The 17,893-nt window shown below is 40.8% G+C and overlaps 1 protein-coding gene across 1 annotated transcript in view; it reads right to left on the bottom strand.

Annotated features, from left to right (window-relative positions):
• PHLDB2 (pleckstrin homology like domain family B member 2) overlaps positions 1-17,893 on the bottom strand; it is a 101,456-nt gene that overhangs the window by 5,273 nt on the left and 78,290 nt on the right. Inside the window, exons 13-16 of the mRNA XM_044914071.1 lie at positions 14,789-14,996; positions 5,324-5,414; positions 4,233-4,379; positions 2,172-2,391 (exon numbers count right to left, since the gene is read on the bottom strand). Coding sequence (XP_044770006.1) covers positions 2,172-2,391; positions 4,233-4,379; positions 5,324-5,414; positions 14,789-14,996 — 666 coding nt within the window. The remainder of the gene's footprint in view (positions 1-2,171; positions 2,392-4,232; positions 4,380-5,323; positions 5,415-14,788; positions 14,997-17,893) is intronic.

The following is a 17,893-nucleotide window of genomic DNA, read 5'->3' as shown; positions in this document are numbered from 1 at the left end:
GAGGCCAAGGGCATGATCAGCACAGGGACTTAGGACTCTGTCAGTGCTCATGGTGACGGCTCCTTCACAAACATGGTGTCCATCTACCTCCGTGCCGGCTGAAGGGGTGCAGCGCCTGGGGGGTCCAGTCCAGCCCGAACTGCGATCTGTATGGCTTCCTGTGGACTGATCTATTCCTGCACTTGGTGATGTTTGGGGAGAGTGGGGGTGGGGGTGAGGCGAGCCGACAAGCTAATGAGGGCTATAAACAGAGCCATTTGTCAAACTAGGACTCACTGGCCAGTTATATAATATGTAAATATTAAAAACCTGAATGAGGGGTGCCTGGGTGGCTCAGTCAGTTAAGCGTCTGCCTTCAGCTGAGGTCATGATCCCAGGGTCCTGGGATTGAGTCCTGTGTGGGGCTCCCCGCTCAGCAGGGAGTCTGCTTCTCTTTCTCCCTGACCCACCCTCCTGCTTGTGCTCTGTCTCTTGCATTCGCTCTCAAATAAATAAATAAAAGCTTTAAAAAAAAAAATAAAGACCCGAATGAAATATAATTTTCGCCTGTGTTATGTATTACAGTTCTTAGTAATCATTCATATACCAAAATGTTTTCGGTCCTTAACAAAAAATCAAAAACCGATCACCAGGAAGTTTGAATTTGGAAAAATGCATTTACATGGTCAGAAGGAGCATAGGTTCTGACATGGGTCAGAAGGAAGGGGAACTGAGCAACTGACCGGGCTGACAAAGGAAGCAAGGAGAAGAGAAGCAGAGAAGAGTGAAGCTGTTTTGTCTGAAATTGATAATTAAAATTTTAGTTTTGGAAAATTCTGGGTGAGATTGTCTGTGGAGACTAGCACAGCACAAAGGTTTGTTTATGGATTTTGCAGACACTAAATTGGCATTTCTCATTAAACTAGCATCTTTTCTGTTGTACTAACTGAAGAGAACATCTCTGGATTCTCATTAAACCCAACATCAGAAAGCCCGAGAGAGGCAAGCGGGGAACTCCTGAGGGTTAGGCCATTTGCTTCAGGCCGCTAGCTCCTGCATTAACTGGAGCCCCACCAAAGAGACCCTAACTGAAAGTATGAGCCCCTGCCCCCTCCTCACCCCAACTCTGGGGCCCCACAGCCCGTGTTTCCCCTCCTTCCCATGCTTCTCGGTCACTCGCACTTCTCTTCATAAGCGTATCCTGGCCTCACACTATAGATGGAGGGATTGGACAGTTACTTATTTATGACATCACTGTAACAATTTCTGATAGTGCTCATCAACGCTGGTACCGTCACCACAGAGACGGGTCTCTTCACAAGCTCTGGCATGATGCCACTTTTCTTCAGTTGTTGAAGAGAGCAGAACTCCAGCTGTGCTGACAATGGACGTGTTTCCAATGTGGTCCAGGAGACTTCTTAATAAGTACAGCAGTTACATCCACATTCCGGTATTTTCAGAAGATTCAGTAGGGTACGTTTCTCATAATCCATCATTTAAAGAATCCAAAAAGATTTCAGTCACTTAATAAATACTTACTTGTTCACTTATTCACTGATGAGCTTTACCCTCTGCTTCAATAACCTTCTACTTTATAAACTCTAGCTGAGTGACTGTCAGCCAAGGCTGCCTAATTGTGTGTGACATAAATAGGGCAGATGACCATAAATAAATAAATAGAAACCTTTTTTCTGGTCTCATGGTTTAAAAGTCAATATTTTGGTCTAAAAAGAAAGATTCCATTTACTACTTATTTGGACTTCAGCTTATTTCAGAACTAGAAGAGATGAATTCACACTTTTTTTTTTAAGATTTTATTTATTTATTTGTCAGAGAGAGAGAGCGCACAAGCAGGGGGGGCGGCAGGCAGAGGGAGAAGCAGGAGATGCAGGACTCGATCCCAGGACCCTGGGACCATGACCTGAGCCGAAGGCAGACGCTTAACCGACTGAGCCACCCAGGTGCCCCACAAATTCACACTTTTTAAATAACATAGTTTTTATTATTTTTAGAGACGAAATTCATATCAGGGGGACTATATAACCTGAATATAAAATAATACATACCTGCAAAGCTAAGACTGCCATTAATTCTATTACTTACCAATCAACCCATTCATCCTGATGTTTTTGCTCTTTAACAGAGAGTTCCTGATTTGAATATATCACTTAGGGGCTTTTTTCCTCACTCACCTGCATAATAAGAGAATGTGCGCTTGTTCCGATCAAAAACGAACCATCGTTTTTTCCAAGTTTTAATTTTTCCACCCATTTTGATAAGGAATCCTCGGCAGGTCTTCTCTGTGATCGACACGTGGTAACAGGTATCGATATTGTGGCCAGCAGTCTCTACGTGGCTTCGCAAATCGAAGTCTTCCTTCCGGACAGGCAGATAGCGTGTCAGAGGTCGAGCCTGGAAAAGCACAAATCCATGTCATATATAGCTAATTAATCATTTCGTTTCAGGTCACAGATGTTTAGGAGTGGACATGAACTGAAAAGCCTAAGCGTTAAAATGTCCATGTGATTATGAAAACTTAAGATAAACATTATCCTTTGGAGTTTAAAAGAGTGCTTAGTATTTTAAGAAGGATGCTACGATATGCAGGGGTGGGGGGCGGATAAACTCAGGGGAATAGATTCTACTCCTTGAAATGGACAGACGAGAAATTGGGAAAATGCCATTAACCTTAGCTTTATAAGAGGTACTTAGCACTTAAAAACAGAGAATCATATGAGGCATGAAGTTCCCTGGGCTGCCTCCTACAAATGAGGACTCTTCTCCTGTGAAGTTCCCCGGACTTCTCCCTATACAACCTAACATCAGTTCTCAAATAATCTCAGACACGACCTGACTGGTGAACATTATTTAGTAAGTACACCCCCCACCCAAAGTTATACACATCAGCTCCCCACACTTTCTGATAGAAATCAAAGGCAGAGATGTATGCTTTGAAAAGTGAAAGCTAAAATAAGGTAAGAAGTAGAATCAAAGCCATACTCAATGAACTGCCCAATGAGCAGATATGGACAAGATGTACAAAGATGTCTTTTATTTTACTATGGCTAGAGGAAAGGTTCATCTAATCTAAGAAGCACGAATCGCCATGGGTCATATTTCTAAAATGGTGCTTTAGTTTATTCTGTTAAATAACCCCACCCCTCTGCCCTGGGGAAAATGACCTAAATATATACTTAGAGGCAAATCTTATAATTAGGATTAAAATAAAATTATGCTTTCTGGTTTGGCTTCAAATACCAAACAGGCATGGATGACCTCCCCTGCAAATCATAACTTGGAAGAGGGTGGACATAATGAAATAAAACGAACACATTTTCCTTTGTATTTTTCCTTCAATATTTTGCCTTTGATTCTGTGGTATTTGACTTCAGACAGATGTCACAGACACTGATACCTCAAAGCACACAGAGTCTTCAAGATAGTCTCTCACTGCTGTGCTATCAAACTGCCAGCAACTATAAAGAATAAGGGAAATGGCACTTTTTATGAAGTCTAGTAAACCTTGGCAAAATGGATTTGAACCCTGTGTTAAGTGGTACTGTATGAAATTTTATTTTAGTTCCTCAGCAAACATATATTATGTAGGCAGGTTTAGTGACAGAGAATTAAACTCTATGATAAGCAAGAGAGGAAGTGAAAGGAAATGTGTGGCTTTCCTGAGCTTTGCTTGAGTTCAGTAATCTTGCACACGTATGTGTGGACGGCTGTAGCAAAGGGGACATGTGTGACAATACAGTGGTTAGAAAACCAAACGAAAACAAAAAACCCACTAACACTACCAAAAAAATTGGGTTGGTAAAATTATTTTGTTCTGGAGTGTTTGCTTCCAAAAATGCCTTAATAGAACCTCTTCTCTTCCTCAACCAGAGGTTTTAGTTTGGGTCTTGTATTTGTTTTCAGTAGCAAGTCCACCTGCGTTTTTCAAAGCTGCTCAGAAAAACAGGCTCCTTTTAAATATACCGCAAAAAATGGGTAGAAGAAAAAATGCCTCTCCCATAAAAATGTTCGACGCATGACTAGAGAAAAGTGTCATTTGGTTAGTAGGTCCCAATGAATTTTGAGGTAAACATACATTTTTTGGTCTCTGAACCCCTACCGGTCTCTTAGCAGTCACATGTCAAGGGCTGCGGACAGGAGGTGCCCAGAAAGGCATCCCGACAAGCACAACCGACTTCTAAAGAATGACCACCAGGGGGCGACCTATTCTAATCCATCCAGATTGTTCCACCAACCTGTGCCCTTTGTTTCTCCCTGATTTTTACTTCCTTTTCGATTAACTTCTGCCGCTGGCTAGTTTCCTCCTGCAATCGTTTTTCCAGGAGTTCTCGCCGTCGTTTTTCTTCTTCCAGAGCTCGTTTCTTGGCTTCCATTTCCCGTTCCTAAATATCATTAGGCAGAACAAATTTTAAGACATGCTGGTCACACTTGAATGATTCCAACTAAGGGCAAAGAAAATTCTCACTAGATAATTGCTGGTTGTATAGCCTGGGCTCATCCAATAGACCACCTAGACTAAAATCACCTCTCACATAGTTTTCAAAATCATTCCACACAGAAAGGCAACCACCACATTTAATTAACAATTGAATATTAAGTGAAAACCCAGCTTGTGGTATTCAGTCATTTCATACAGATGACTGAAAAGTGGGACCACTCTCCCACTTTTAATAAAAAGGATCACAAATCGTCACCCAACACTAGTCATGGCATTTAGTCCTCTTTTCTGTGTGCCATCTTCTAACCGAAGGCCATGGGTCCTGGTCCTTCCAGTTCCTTTGTTGCTCTGTGGCTTCCTGGCTGAAGAAGAAGTTCGGTTGCAGAGGAAGCTCATGGGGAAATCAGAAGAGGAAAGGAGGGGCCCTTTAAGGCAGGATGCAAAGGCATTTGCGGGGATTCCTAAGGAAGTTCAGATTCTGGCTTGAAATACAGTCACAATAACGTGGGATTTTAAGTATTACAATAGCACAGTTCACACAAGCTGGCAAGGAAGGGAGAGTCCATAAAGATATGACATTCCTCCTGGTTCCTTGGCAGGCAAACAAAGTGGCCATCAAAGGGAAAATACCATACAAAGCACTGATTTCAGTCGACATTGACACTATACGTATTTTAAATTACAAAAAATTATAGTGCAGTAAGGAGGCTTAGAAATCCTCTCCAGCACCCTTACTTTTCAGATAAAAAAAAAAAACGAGGCCAAAAGGTTTGAGTGACTACTCCCAAGATTATATTGCTTCTCAAGGCCCAAGGACAGTTTCCTGTCCCGTGCAGGCAAGATGAACCATTGCCTCACTGACCTCTGGCATAAAGACATTATGCCTACCCTGGATTCAAGCAGTCGGGTCTTTTCTGCATGAGCCTGCTTCAAAAGTCTCTCCATTTCTTCTATTCTGGCAATATTTGAAGTGCTGGCACTGAAAAGAACACAAAGGCCTTTCAAGAATATTGCTTGGGATTGATGTCTCTTGAAATACATACGCATACGTAGACATGCACGCACATGCACAGCTTCCGGGAAGGTGCATGACACAATCCAATGTCATTTAAAGTATGTTACTTAGGAGAGTCATTGGCCTGAACAGGCCAGGCAATTCAGCTCTGAAAATTGTAGGTGACATTGACTTACCTCAGTTTAGGAGACAAAATATAGGCAAGGAAGAAATACCAAAGTAGAATGCTTTACTCATAAATAAATAAACCCCAAATAAGTCTTACAAAAAGTGTGTTCTCAAAATGCTTTTTCCAGAGTCTAAAAATTATGGACCGTGGGAGGCTTTCCTGTTACTTTAATTGTTCAGAGATATCAGGCCAATAAGACTATCACCAAAGTTCTATGTAGATGACACCTATGGTTTGAAGTCACTTTATTTGATTTGGAAATGTGTCCCTAGTTGCTTTTTTGCTGTGCCCTTATACAAGTGGACATTTTAGGGGGTGCCTGGCTGCCTCAGTTAGAAGAGCATGTGACTCTTGATCTCCAGGTCATAGGTTTGAGCCCCACATTATGTATAGAGATTACTAAATATATATATATATATGTATGTATACACACATGTGGACATTTTATTTCTTACATGATGATGCCGATTAAAAAAAAAAAACAACCTTCTCTTAAAGGTGCAACAGAAGGATGGTGGCTACTTTTGTCAATAATACTCATCTACCATACTGATGAGGAACCCCCATGAAGGGAATCAAGAGCCTCAAGAGAAATGCATCTTGAAAGACATCATGCAAATAAGTGAAGGAAAAAACCAAAAGGAATAAAAGCTGCAAGAACAGTTAGGCTAAGTAATGAAAAGAGAAAGAAAAGGACATGGAAATGTTTAACACTAACCAAAAATGTTATTTTTCTCTTACATTTCATTGGGGTGTTCTGGAAAAAAGGGCATGACCTAGGTCAAAACTTCTTTACTCTGATGTTCTAGCCATAGAGAACCAATGTTATTTCCTGTGCAAGTAGACTTGTATAGCCATTTAATATATTTTTGTTTTCTAGACTCTCCTGGGGACATCTCTGTCCTGGGGACATCACTTTTGTTTTTGTATCTTCCATAGTCTGGCACACAATAGGGATTCATGTCAGATGCATTCATATAAAAATGAATTCATATGAAAATGAAAAGGATAATTCTTAGTATAGTCTCCCCAAATTATATATATATATATATTTTAAAGATTTTATTTATTTATTTGACAGAGAGAGACACAGCGAGAGAGGGAACACAAGCAGGGGGAGTGGGAGAGGGAGAAGCAGGCTTCCCGCGGAGCAGGGAGCCCGATGCGGGGCTCGATCCCAGGACCCTGGGATCATGACCTGAGCCGAAGGCAGACACTTAATGACTGAGCCACCCAGGCACCCCCCCCCCAAATTATATTGTTGATCAACTCAAACCTAGGATGTTTCAAACATAGGGCTAAATTCCTTTACAGAGATAAATTACCACAGTAACACAGTACATATGGTTTATCTTAAAATCAGTAGCAGCAGTCTTATAGCAGCTTTATTCCTAATTGCCAAAATTTGGAAGCAACCAAGATATCCTTTAGTAGGTAAATGAAATAACTGTAGTACTTCCAGACAATGGAATATTATTTAGCACTAAAAAGAAATGAACTATCAAGCCATAAAGAGACATGAAGGAAGCTTAAATGCATATTACTAAGTAAAAGAAGCCAATCTGAATAGGCTAAATAGTGTATGACTCCAACTTGATGACATTCTGGAAAAGGCAAAACCACGGAGACAGTAAAAAGATTAGTGGTGGCCAGTAGTTTGAAGTGGGGGGTGGGAGGGAGGGAAGGATGAATATGCAGAGCACAGAGGATTTTCAGGGCAATGAAAACCCTCTGTATGATACTATAATGATGGGTATATGAAGTTATACATTTGTCCAAACCCACAGAATGCACAACATCAAAAATGAACCCAATTGTAAACTATGGACTTTGGGTGTCAATATGGGTTCATCAACTGTAACAAATGCACCACTTTGGTGGGGGATGTTGATAATGGGGGAGGCTGTGCATGTGTGGGGAGAGGGGGTATATGGAAACTCTCTGTACCTTCCTTTCAATTTTGCTGTGAACCTAAAACAGCTCTAAAAAATTGTCTTTTAGAAAAAAAAAAAATCAGTATTTCCTGCCCTATTACAAAGTGCATCCATCCAGGAAAGGGACAGCCTTAGGACTGTTGTCTCCTTGGAAGCTTAACTAATCTCTGTACTTTGCAGGGTTACTTTGGGCCAATTTTTAGCCAGGTGTGTTCTCCTGATAAAGAGAGAACAGTTCATTTCCATGAACTGTTGGGGGAGGTAAAAAAGGGTAAGTTCTGTTCTCTTCAACCAGTAAGAACTAAAGAAAAAAATCTTTAATTTTTTTGCAGGAATTCCTCTTTATTGAGAACAGTCAAGGTCATAGATGTTAAGTGGCACACTTCGTCAGCTCAACTGAGAAAGCCAAAGACAAACATCAGGCCCTATAATCGCACAGTATGGTGTTTATAATCGAGAGTGTTGTCTGTGACATCAGGTATATATGTCTTATGCTTCCTAATGATTTGGAAATAAATAATTTGATTTCACTAAGTCTCAGGTCTTAAAAACTCATGAATTAAAAAAAAAAAAAAAGCACTCACCGATAGTCTAACCCCCATCTGTCCTTCAGTTCTTTCTAGAACATACTCCTTTTTCATTTAGTTTGTGCCTGAGCATTGTTAGCTACAGAAAACTTACTGTATCCATTCCTTCATTGTTTGGATAACATTGTTAGAATGTTGATACTTAAGTTGAATCAAAATCTATCTTCCTACAGCTTCTATTCACTGGCCTAAGTATGACCTTGAGCTGCATGAAACCTATCCGGATGAGCTGGTTGGAAATAACTTGGTTAGAAACAAATATTTTCAGTCCATGGTTTTTCATATATCTGTAATTTGGGCACATCCTGGGGGCAAGTTTTCAAATAGTTATCTGTCTTTAAATATTTCTGTTCATTTTTTAGAATTTTTCAGGGTGTTTTCCATTTATTTTATAATATTTATAGTTTATTTTCTGCCAATTATATTCAATTTGCTTATTTGGCAATACTTCCATAAATATCTTAACTTTTGCTCCAAAGGAACTCAATTTTTCTGAAAACATTTGATAGAAAATACATTTTAACATTTACCACCTTGTGTCTTCATGACCTGTAGGCACCTAAAGTCACCTACTTTTTTGAGCTACACTTTATAAACTTTTAAAGCTATGTTGGTTATTTTGTTTAAAAAAATAATTTGTACCCACGGACACCTACTTGTTCTCTATAGCCCCACTTTTGCTATTTTTGATTTTAATATTTCCTTGACACATAAACCACTTTTATTTAGCAAAACTCCCGCTGCTCTGTGATACTCTGTCACCGCCATTTTTACTTTTTTGTCCCATGAGGGTTGCACCTACACTGAAAAGCAAAGGCTGCTGCAATGGGAATGTAGAGAAAAGTCTACGCTTGTCATACCATGGCATCCATGGCAGACGTCGATGTCAGCAAGTGAAATGCTGAGCACCTGCCATGCAAAAGCAGAGTCTGAAGTCCCTGAAGATAAGCTTGATAATGCATTCCCTAGAGCACAACACTCATCTTTGCTTTCTCAAGCGCATCCAGATTATAAGAGGAGTCGTGTTTCTTTCCATTGCTCTAACTTCTGACCTTCTTCAAAAGGCAGGCACACATTTCTGATCTTGCATGTGATTGCTGAAAGGATGCTGGTGATACTCAGTCATTGGGCCATTAACGATATAAAGATGACTAGTTTTGGTGACTTTTCCTACTTGGTCATGTTCTGCTATTTTGTCAACTGAAGATTTCTTTGTGCATCTGACCAACTTTGGTAAAAACCATATTCATAAAGAAAAACAAGACTTCCAGCAAGGGTAAAGGAATCCAAATAGCAGATTTAAGGTTTTTAGGACTTTTAGAATATTCACTTCATAGGCAAAGGCAAAAACAGAAAAAAATTAAAAAAGAAAAGCAAAGAACAATGGCATACAAGAAATAAGTAAGCAAAGCAAAACAGAACAAAACTAACTGGAGCAAAACAAAATTCTCCAGAAAGACACAGAAAACTTTTCCAAGACGGCCATCAGCACACCAGTATTGCCATTAAATGGAGCCAGGGGGCGCCTGGGTGGCTCAGTCTGTTAAGCAGCTGCCTTTGGCCTGGGTTGTGATCCCAGCGTCCTGGGATTGAGTCCCGCATCCGGGATCACTGTTCAGCAGGGAGTCTGCTTCTCCCTCTCCCTCTGCCCCTACTTCTGCTCCTTCTCTCTCTCTCTCTCAAATAAATAAATAAAATCTTAAAAAAAAAAATGAAGAGCCAGTATCCCAGAATATTTATTTTCAATTAATCTTCTCAAGTATTTTTTCAGCTTCAGCAAATTATTACTCCTCATGAAATGTCTAGCCCTTCTCTGTTCAGTAGCTCCTTGAATATTACAGGAACACAACAAGCCCTCCGACCCTTCCTAACGGTTTTTCACATGGTGTCATTCACCTGGTCCCTTTGACAGTTGGCTCCCCCCTGCCCCCCATCACTTTGGTTTTTTGTATCTCTTCTGAAAGAACTCCCTAGAATAAAATGCAGACACTGAGTGTTGACTATCTAGGGTAAAAAGCAGAATACAAACCTTTGCCTAAAATGAAGAAATCTGAAGCATCTGAAATTCAGATGAAAGCATCCCTTAGACTCAAGTTCAGCCACAGATTGCCCTCAACTCCGTGCCCGGTCTTGCTCCCCACCCCACATGCACACTGCTGGCATTTAAGCAATAATGAAGGATCAAGTTCCCCCAACATTTTCTCCAAGTATGAGCACAAGGTCAGGGCTTGGTAAATTAGTAATAGCAATTGTGATAATAACATATCATTGTAGGCAGTATGCAGAACACTACACGGTCTAGGCCAAGTCAGTAATTTCAGCAGAAGAGAGGTTTTGTGTAGAATTGACTCTCAGCTGCCATTTTCTATGACCCAAAGCCTGTTTTCTTAGCTTTTTGTTTGGTTAGGGTGTAAGTAATGATGCTGAAAAAGCAAACATATTGTCTGACTCAAGTAACTTTCTGGTGGACACAAAAATGATGTCTCAACAAAAAGCGAAGGACCAATGTACCCACAGCTCTGTGTAATTCTGAAATTCTACAAATGGCTTCTTGTGACATAATAAACCACAAGACTAAGTTCCTGTCACTAGAATTTCAGCATGGAATTACCTCTTTAATACACATATCATTTCAGGGTATTTTAATACATAGCTTTAAAAAATCTCACGAAGAGAAAATGTTTTAGTCCTTTCTTTCTCTTTCTACCCAACTTCAAAAAGTTCTCATTAAGGATGTGTTGTCATAATATACATTCCAAACATTAGTTTCTTACTACCCATTTGCCTAATGTTTATCATAGTATTTTCCATCATAATAGTAGATACAAGCTTACCTTAGGGTAGCATGAATTTTTTAAAGTAGATGGTGGTACAGAAGCAAAATGTTTGTTTCCCTCTCTCTCCCTTATATACTAAGCCTTTTACAGGTATCTTCTACTTTGGTTTCAATGCTTTTTGACATTTAGAGGATCGGACAGCACAATGACATAAATACTACTGGTAATTTCTGACCATGGTGATTGGTTATCTGTGATGGTTAGTGCCCTGGGTCAGGTCTGCGTGAACTAAGGATACACAATGATCGTGCTCATGTCTAACTACCTGCCAGGAATGCCCCACAGGGACGCTGTCTTCTTCATTCGGAGTATTGACTGGGATCATTCTCATTCTCTACCTCTGGAAACCATTTTAAGAAAAAGCAACCGGGCAAACAAATGAAAATAAGTTCAGTTCTTGCCCTGCCACTGTGCTTAAGTGTCCAGATCTGAACTTGTAATGCTTGGTAATTAGAATCGAAGTGGATCCTTTCTGAGTAATTTCCTGTGCCCGCTCTACACACCTGCTGTTCACCACCACTAAATATGAGAGGTGGGGAGGGGTCATCTGGAGGGAGGAATATTTACTTTCAACTTTTGGAGGGTGGACGAGGCAGGGAGTGGAAAAATGCCAAGACAGGCAAATGCTTAGAGTGTATTTCTTTACTAAAGACTGCTCAAAAATAGATAAACAGGGCACCTGGGTGGCTCAGTCAGCTAAGCGTCTGACTCTTGGTTTTGGCTCAGGTCATGATCTCACGGTCGTGGGATCGAGCCCCACGTTGGGCTTGGCGCTCAGTGTGGCGTCTGCTTGAGATTCTTTCACCCTCTCCTTCTGCCCCTTCCCTGCTCTCTCTCTGTCTCAAATAAATAAATAAAAATCTTTAAAAAATAGATAAATAAGACGTCAAGCTATCAAGAGTTCACCACAGAAATATTGGTATAAAATGTTCACAATTATTTGGGAAGAAGGCAGAATAGTCTGCTGTTTTCAAAATAACGACTAAGTACCAAGTGCCATCGGAGCATGGGTGTCCCTCCCACACGGGGAATCTGTGTTCTCGCTCTTAATGCCCATTTTTATTCCTCCTGTCACCATGCTATCATAGTCGCTGGGTGGCTGACTTTTGTTTGTGTCTTGTTATTCAGAAGCACCACATTTGATTAGTCAGTTTACTGTCATTTATGAATAACTGCTCAACATGCTAGGCTTTCTGTTCTGAGCACGTCAGCTGCTGGCACCTGCTGGCCCGGCTCGGACAAGCACGGGGCAGCGGACGTCACCAGAGAACCTTCAGTGCCAGACAGTTCGCTGCCCACTCCTTCCACATGCTCAAGGGTCTCCCCAACACAGTCGTGTGAAACTTTTTAAAAAGTGAGCTAATATTGAATAACATGAAACACTAATCTTCTAACCTGACATAATAATGGCAACCCCCAAAAAGCTTTATTCTTTTTTTTAAGATTTATTTATTTTTGGGGGGGGACAGGACCAAGGGAGAGAGAGAATCTCAAGCAGATTCCCCCGCCAAGGGTGGAGCTGATGCAGGGCTCGATCTCACGACCTGGAGATCATGATCTGAGCCAAAACCAGGAGTCGGAGACTTAACCGACTAAGCTTCCCAGGCGCCCCAAAAGTCCTATTCTTTATCATTACATAATCTCCTCCTTCAATTTAGGTCATCCCCATGTGACAAGCAGCAATACAATTCTTACTGGTGCTTTAATATTTTTCCCCAGAGACTCTTTTCCTTCTCTGATAGGATATATCCAATAATATTAATATTTCACCCATTGATGCCAAAATGAAAATACACTGTATACTTTATTTGCCACAGAATATAACATCTGTCTTCTTCTCCTTTTCCCCCACCCTTAAAATTTTCTGGCTATAATGTCTGGTTACAGTTGAGTCTCATATTCTTTTCATTTATGAAACATGAAATAACCCAAAGCTAAGTACATTTTGCTGATATTACTTTTCCTCTCTTGCTGTCATTCTCTTATTGCAGGTGAGGGGAGAGCAAATTATTCAAATCTTTGTAAAGAAATAAATTATATTTACAGGACGGTAATTTTCCATCAAAATGTTTTAAAATTCACCATTGTCTTGTAGGCAAGAAACAATCCTTCCACTTCACTGATTAGCAAGTAAATCAGGACCAAGAGCATTCTGTGATCTGCCTCAAGGAGCATGATTGCCACCCAAAGAGCACACGCATTCCTACTTCCAGCCTGTGGCTTCAGTCCAACAGAGGGAAGTTTGTTGATGACAATGATCCAACTAGACATTTGTATTTGGGACACACAAGGGCTCAATTAACATTTACTGAATATTGGATGTTTCTTAGGTTGAAATCATAATGGTTCTCAGCCAATTAAAATAGGTCAAACAAAAATTAAAAAAATAACAAAATTGAAAATATGGCCATTTTACTATATCCTGAGGTATTTATTCAGCCAGCCCTTACTGAATACCCACTATCTGCTAAGATCTCTGCTGGGTGTAGAAACCAAAAGATCATTAGCCATCCTCCTTGACATTGAGGAATTCACCAATTAATTACTGAAGAAAAAATTTTACACTGTCATGTGATCAGTGATATAATAGAAAAAAGAATCAAGTGCAATGGAAACACAGAAGAAAAAGGCCCTAAAGGAGAAATTTTCATGAGTTTCCAACCTAAGTTTAAGCCTGAAGAATGAGGAAAGTTTCTCCAGGCTCAGATGGGAGTAGGGGGATGGAGATGGTAAAGATATTTACAATGCCAGATACTACCGGTGCTCAGTAAGTATAGATTGAGTGAACACACAAATGGAAGGATAAACTGACTGTAGACAGTGTTGTGCTGGTAAATCAGCTCTCTGGAGGGACTTAAAAACCCTGATATATAGCAAATGTCGATTTATGTGGAGTATATACTCCCACCATGGCCAATTTCAAACTACCAACATGACATCACTGATCACACATAGGTGGAAATATGCACATTTGGCACTTGCCAGCTAGTATGAGCCAGCGCCAGCCCACTGTTGCCTCTAGAGCACTCTATAAGTATTTGTGGAATGAAGGAGCCTATAAATGAATGAGTGAACAAACTACTTGATTCCAGACCTGGGACCAATATGGTCAAAGGCACAGAGATTTGCGTATTCATCACCCTCTCAATTAATAAGAAGCCCTGTGAGGGGTATCAGGAGGAGAGAGTGAATGGGGAGTTGGGATGGATCCAGAATGCAGGCTCTAGGGCATGACTTTACTCAAAGGGAAGCAGTTTTTGAAGGGGCAGAATACCAGGACCAGATCTATATTTTAGATGTGCCTTTAGCTGTAATTCCGTAAGACCATCTTTGCTTGCCTCCAAGTATGAACACGAATGTGAATGGTTAAATCCTTACAAAAATTTTAATATGTGGAACAGCTAAAGCCTTGCTTTTAATGAAACAGAAGTGTAAGAAATCCTTCAAAGTTCTTACTGTATTGTCGGAAATGATTTCTTTATTCAATCAAAAGGAGCCCTAATGAGGCTTGCAGTCAACCAAAAGAGGCAAACGACTTTTGAAGCACAGTATACACGTGAATTCAAATGTAAAGAAACAGAGTAAAGGAGAAAAACGGATTATATGATGTCTGGCTGGCTAAGTCACACAAAATACAAAGAAATTACTTTCAAAGGCTGCCATGACACTCAACCCGCTTCTGCACCATAGACTGTTTATGTCTCAGAAATTTGGGCTTGTACATATACATCCCTCCGAACTGATGACTTTACTTTTTGAAATCAGCAGGTGCTTTTCTACACTGGAAACCTTAACCATGAATACATCTTACCTAGAGATATTGTCAGGTGAGTAGGCGGAGATGCTGGTCTCCATGCTATCGGAGCTGTCTAGGCTCAACGTATCAAAGGCCTGGTCCTTATAGCTGTGATCGGGGTAGTGGAAACTGTTCAAGTAGACATTTGATTCAGATGCTGTGCGGTTGTAAAATTGAGAAGATTTCTGCCTTTGTCCTTCACTCATCTGTTGGTGATTATACCCTAAGGAAAGAGCCATAAATATGTTAGTATGCCTCATTTTCTAGTCTTAGATCTTCTGAGACTCAAACCAGCAACCCGAAACATCTGCCTATGAAACTTGGACCTTGGTCTAATTTGTTTTGAAGCCAAGAAGATCAAAGGCACAGCATCATGCTCCATGCAAGCAAGAGTTTCAAAGAAGTGGTCTTAGGAGTGATCTTTTCACTCAGTGGATCATCTCACATTTTCCTTTGCCATTCCCACATTGCAGCACAACTGAGAATATATCAGCACACACAAAAACAAAACAGGCAAAACCAAACCAAAACAAACACAATTAAAGGCCTTGTATCTTCTAAAAATAGCTGGGTTCAAGTGAAGCAAGATGACTCCTGGTGGCAAGCAACAGCTGGGTCTTAGGGCAGTCACTTCTTCAACAGTATTCAAATTTAAGGAATACTTGATCTGGTTGTAAAACAGCAGGTGGACCACCTAGGTGTAGGATTTAAGGATCTTGTATCTCATATTATCACTAACACTTTTGATCTGGTAAAAATCCAAACTGCACATTTTTCTCATTCTTCTTTTTTTCAATTTTCCTTGCCTACCAATTATTTAAAACATTCACAGTCAACAATCCTCCCAATGGGCGCACAGGCCTCCTAATCACCGTATACAGAGCTCTCTTCTTTTTCCACCTTAGCTGTCAGCCCTCAGCTAGTTGGTGGTAGCCAACCATATGAAAATGCAGAACTCACATGAATCGCAGCAAAAGTGCCATCAGTAAGAGGCTTTTTCCTTACCCTGGTCCTTGGTCAGCTGGCCTCTTAGGTCATGGGCTTTACTTTGTGTTGTTGGATGGCTTGCTCGCTGGTGGCTGATTTGGGGCAACGCAAATCGAATTATTCTTCCTTTCAATTCTCTATTTGCCACACACGCAGGAAGCAGGAATCGTACTGATAAACCAGTTCCTCAACTCATTAAAAAGACGCTTCTCCAGCCAGCAGTAGGTTGCCATCCCTTTCTCCCTCATCAAATTCACTACCAGATCCATTAAGAGTTTATGACTGGACCACTTGAATTTCGCCTCTTTCCTTGCGCTCTCCCTATCTTTGATGAGGCTTTTAATTGGTAATGAAATGGTCAAAAAGGCAGCCAGAGGGTGAAAGGGGGGCAGTGATTCCAAACAGCTTCCTCAGCTGTCAGCTGAGCATTTGCATTAAAACGCAGAAGCCACATCCATGAGGCTTTTTTAAAAAAATTTTTTAAATTTTATTATGTTATGTTAGTCACCATACAATACATCATTAGTTTTTGATGTGGTGATCCACGATCCATTGTTTTCGTATAACACCCAGTGCTCCATGCAGTACGTGCCCTCCTTAATACCCATCACCGGGCTAACCCATCCCTTCACCCCCCCGGCCCGTCTAAAACCCTGTTTGTTTCTCAGAGTCCATAGTCTCCATGAGGCTTTAACAAAGCATCGGAAACCAGAAGTTTCTGTAAAATGATTTTAGTTCCACGGGGAGTTTGCATGCCAAATTATTTGGAGTCGTTTTAAATATCAAAGTGCAAATATGTTAGTTCAGATGAGGGCATTTCTGGGGAAATCAGTTTCCTTAATATAAGCTGTAATTATAAATTACAAATACACACGTAAGAGCCACATATCGCTTAGCTAAGGGAAGATGCAACACAAAAGAGCACACCACGACACTTTCGATAGAAGGCCATTAATCGTAGTGATTAACACAGAGAGCATTAAGTTAAGTGAAGCCAATACATAAGCGTGGAGCTTGTGCCTTTAAAAAAAAAAAATCATTACTCAGATATTTACCTTTGATACTTGAACTTTTGGAATTACTAATTGCTCCTTTTAAATCGTTTCCAGTTATTATGAAAAGGAGAGGGCCAAAAGAAAAAGAAAAAACAATACCAGAAATTATTTGAAAAAGTCACACATGAATCTTTCCTTATGCTTTCAAAAAAGCCTATTGGCAAAGAAATCTTCCACACTGGCACCAACTACGTGGAAGACACTTCCTAGTGTTAGTGCGAAAACCAAATCCCTAAAAGAGCCACGTAATTTAAAACATACGAGAATTATCTCCTTGGCACTGACATGAGGAAAGGCGAATCCCTACAATGCCGCTAACACCTTCTTGGAAAAGCAGAGAAGACGGTGGGTCCTGATCCTCAGATCTTCCACGATTTTTTTTCCCCCAAAAGTATGGCAGAATAAGAAAATGAACTTACAACCTTCAGGTGAAGTAGACAGGACACTAAAACGACTCAAAAATTTCAGATGTGGGCGCAAGGCCCAGCGGTGTGACTATGTGCTAAGGATTGTGAACATAAATCCCCCAGGTCACCCCATTACTCGTCAGAGTTCGGCTCTATGTCTGAGAGAGCCTTCCACCACTCTGGCAGCAGGATGAGTGAGTACCTTAGATTTTCACGGCAATTTAAGTGAAAGAGCATGCTGCTAATGAGCATATATTTCCCGGGGCAGGATTTTGGTTTCCTGTGGATCTAGGGTGAGTGGAAATATTCTACCTCATGGAGAAGCTCATTTCTCCCGACTGGCAACCCTTTACTAATCACAGTGAACTCAGTGGCCACCTGGCTTAGCCTCCTCCCTCCTGAACAACTTCAAAAAATTAAGTTATCTCTCCAATCACAAATAAAGGCCTGGACCCCTTCCCTGTGGTTCTGGAATTGTACCCGTGTGATTCCAAAGAGCTGGTTTTGGGACTCGGGCTCTGGCCTGCCTGTCCAAAGGTATAGAGACTTTTGATGGCGGAAACACCCCAGGACAGCAGCAGGACCAAACGAGGAGGGTACCCTGGTAGGAGGCCCAGGAAGAATTGCTCATGCCACTAGGTAACCCCGGAACAGATGCCAGCTATCTTGGG

Source organism: Neomonachus schauinslandi, chromosome 1, assembly GCF_002201575.2.
Source record: "Neomonachus schauinslandi chromosome 1, ASM220157v2, whole genome shotgun sequence".
Lineage (NCBI taxonomy): Eukaryota > Metazoa > Chordata > Mammalia > Carnivora > Phocidae > Neomonachus > Neomonachus schauinslandi.
The sequence above is the reverse complement of the archived record's forward strand: the minus strand, read 5'-3'. Positions and strand labels throughout refer to the sequence as shown.